Genomic DNA, 3,849 nt, shown 5'->3' with positions numbered 1-3,849 from the left:
CGAAGGGTCACTGGAAAGACCCATAAATGATACCTTGAGTTCACCGCGTAAAATACGCTGACGGCATTGCGTGTGGAAGGCAATAACCGCCACTCTGAAGTCGGGATCAATTCATTTACCTAAGTCTCTTATTAGAGAAGTTTTGATATATATATATATATATATATATATATATATATATATATATATATATATATATATATATTATACACACATGAATCATGGTATGGTAATGAAGTAATATCCAAGAGATTTTGTAGATTTGGGAACAAAGCCCTCTGAAGAGTATTGGGAGTTTATGGCAGGACAGGATTAGAAATTAAACTATAAGAGAGATTACTCGAGTGCCATATGTGGACGAGATCATGATGGGGGTAGATGGAGATGGATTTGGGTATATGCTCTTCGCACTCCCCAAGAGAGATGAGTTCACTCAACTTTCAACAAGGCACTAGAAGAGTGGGAAGACCCAATCCTACATGGTTGAGGACTATGAAGCGTGAAGTAGGTGATGATGATTGGAGAAGTATTGATTTAAAAGCTCAAGATAGAGATGACTGGCGAAATCTAACCGAGGCACTTTGCTTCAATAGGTGTAGGAGGAGATGATATATGTATGAGGCTATAATAAACATCCAGGATGTAGGCAACTGTTACCATTAGGTTTCGATTAAATCGAACCCATATCATATTAGGCTTGCCACTTGCCAGGCTACTGATTGGTGCGCATGCGCATGTCTGTGTAATTGCGGCTGCTTTGAATTTGTAGACAACCTCGTAGTTGGTTGGTAAAATGGCAAAGAAGTGCAAGGAAAATGGAAAATATGAATAAAACATCATGCGTTTTTTTTTTCAAAGTCATCTCAATTATTAATTTTAAATAGTAATTGGTTTATCAGTAGAAATGAAATTAAAATTATACTTTCATATTATCGAGACGCTCCTTATCTATGCTTCTCATAATATACCTTTAATCCGATCATCTCTTCTTGTCTTCATATGTTACATTACCCTTCCCCCCCACAAAAAAAGATAGAGTTCAGTCAACCACAGCTGATTATTATTATTATTATTATTATTATCATTACCTGTTCAGCTACAACTCTAGCTAGAAAAGCAAGATGCTATAAGGCCAGGGGCTCCAACAAGGAAGAATAGCACAGCGAGGAAAGGAAATAAGGAAACTATAAGAGAAGCAATGAAAAATTAAAATAAAATATTTTTTTAGTATATTCTAATTGTCTCTTGATGATGGAAGTACAACAACAGTAATACTAAGTTATCGTGGAAATATTATGTTTCTTAATAAAATATTTATTATTATTGCAGGATTGGTGACCTACGCAGATGGCTCCAATGGGTTCCCCCGAAATGAAGGTTTCTTCCAAGACTGTCGATTCATGAGGAAGACCAGATGTCCTCAGGTCATCCAGAGGGCCCAGAAGGTTTCGCACATAGCCCGCGCCCAGATGGATACCCACTAAGTCTTAACTCTTAACTGGTTGAATAATGATGGTTACAGACATTCTTTGTGTTCATATTTTCATTATAAGCGGAGACCTTATTAGTCGAGTGAGATTATGGTTACATTTGGATTATAAACCAAAGCGTTATTATTAATCTGTTGAGATTATATTTGGATTATGAAAAGTCCCTCTCAAAGTTTAGACCTCGAATTGTATTTACCATTTAGTAGAGTAAGAACTCACTATGAAAGATGTTATTTATAATTCCTTGAATTACAATAATTTAAATTAATTTGAAACATATTGTAAAGTATGAGTAAATTATCTGAAGGAAAATCAATGCTTTATAAAGGCTAGAAATTGATCATTCAAGTTTTAGACGTCAACACCATGTAAAGACAATTACAAAGGTGGACAAAACTACTGTCAACCTCACAACTGAGACTCTATTCAATTCAATTGATTACTATAACATAATAAACGGATTACGAATCAATTACCTGTACATAACCTCTTTCATTTACAGTGGTGGTATTGTATCTTTGTTAATACAGATTAAAGAAGCTAAACAACTATGTAAAATAAACTAAAAGTGAACACTGAAATTATTGTATGAGTCTCCTTCACTTTACTCGTCAAACAAACAACAATGGTGTAACAACAAAGTTCAAATTTTGGAAGAAATATACTAAAAGCAGTCATTCCTTACTGGATAGTGCCGTCAGTGTGCTTCACGCAGCGTACTGTAGCCATTACCAAAGACTTTGCCCTCGGTCCCTAGTTGCACCTGCTTGCTAAGCCTCTACTTTATTTTCCCCTTCTGTACACCTGTGCTGAATGGCATCCCCACCCCAACGCTGGAGTATACGACCCAAAATCCATACAGGAAGTTAAAAGCTGTTAGGTTTTTATCAATAATTTTTGTATTGGACTGGATTTGTGCAATTGGTCTATAGTAGTCTACACTAGCGCCTTTGAGATCATTCAGCGCTCAATTACAAGTTGGAGGGGGGGGGGGGGGAGATGCCCGTAGTTGCGCTATGAAGTAAAAGTTAGAGGAGGTTGGGCGGCAAAGAGGGAGAAAGGAAACGGGATTAGAATTGAAGTAGAAGGTAAAAAAAATGCAGATTGGGTCCAAAAGAACGTTGTAAATACCCATAAATAATTTCTACAGTATGCCATGCAATATGTACTGACGTCCCTTATGCCCTTATTGTTGGTACCTGCTGGTACTTATTAATAAATAACGTAAAAATTTCAATCTATCGCTGGTCATTGGTGAGGGTAAAAAATGCTTTGCAACATGAAATGTGCAAATGGTTTCAATAAATTTTGGCTTATGGACAAAAATAATATGATTAGTACCATGAGGACACAAGATAGTACAAGCAGATGTAACCGAAGCAATTGCAAAAATATAATCGAATAACCGCTCTAAACCACTTTTATATTTTTTAATAAGAACCAGATAATGAAAGAAGATAGTAAAACAAATGGCATCGCCCTATAGGTCGATAACATTTATCATGTCATAATTAACTGAGGTGCTCTGCATACAGAGATTTGTATAAGAATCTTCAATTCACAAGCACGACGTTTAATCTTGATATCATTTTTCTCTGTGATAAAGTTAATATTATCAAATGCCGACAGTGGCGCTGCCGATAGGAACTAACTCATCTCGTTGCCAGTGACAAGCCCTCTTAAAGAAATAACTAGTGTCTGTACCACTTTAAATAGCACTCTATATGAAATAATTTGTGTCAGAAACACTTGAAATAACCCTCTATATGAAATAACTAGTACCTGAAACACTTTAGATAGCCCTCTTGGTGAAATAACTGGTGTCTGAACCACTTTAAATAGCCCTCTATATAAAATATTAGGTGTCTAAACACTTTAAATAGCCCTCTTAATGAAATAATTCATGTCTGAAACATTTTAAATAGCTCTCATAATGAAATAACTGGTATCTGAAACACTTTAAATAGCCCTCTATATGAAATAACTATTGCCTGAACCACATTAAATAGCCCTCTATATGAAATAACTATTGCCTGAACCACTTTGAATAGCCCTCTATATGAAATAACTATTGCCTGAACCACTTTAACTAGCCATTGTATGAAATAACTTGTATATGAAACACTTTAGATAGACCTCTATATTGAAACACTCGAAATAGACCGCCATATGAAATAACTTGCGTTTGAAATACTTTAAATAGCCCTCTATATAAAAAAAATTGGTGTCTGAAACTATTTAAATAGCCCTCTGTATGAAATAAATTATGTTTGAAACACTTTAGATAGCTCTCTATATGAAATAACTTGTGTCTGAAACACTTTACATATATCTCTATATGAAATAACTTGTTTGAAAT

At 35.1% G+C, this 3,849-nt stretch overlaps 1 protein-coding gene across 1 annotated transcript in view; it reads left to right on the top strand.

Moving 5' to 3' along the window:
- Nucleotides 1–2,071, top strand: part of rtp (retinophilin) — a 20,284-nt gene extending 18,213 nt beyond the window's left edge. Inside the window, exon 4 of the mRNA XM_068357161.1 lies at nucleotides 1,330–2,071. Within this exon, the coding sequence (XP_068213262.1) occupies nucleotides 1,330–1,484 (155 nt within the window). The 3' untranslated portion in view covers nucleotides 1,485–2,071. The remainder of the gene's footprint in view (nucleotides 1–1,329) is intronic.
- The last annotated feature ends 1,778 nt before the right edge of the window (nucleotides 2,072–3,849 follow it).

This window comes from Palaemon carinicauda, chromosome 33 (assembly GCF_036898095.1).
Source record: "Palaemon carinicauda isolate YSFRI2023 chromosome 33, ASM3689809v2, whole genome shotgun sequence".
In the NCBI taxonomy this organism is placed as follows: Eukaryota; Metazoa; Arthropoda; class Malacostraca; order Decapoda; family Palaemonidae; genus Palaemon; species Palaemon carinicauda.
The sequence above is the reverse complement of the archived record's forward strand: the minus strand, read 5'-3'. Positions and strand labels throughout refer to the sequence as shown.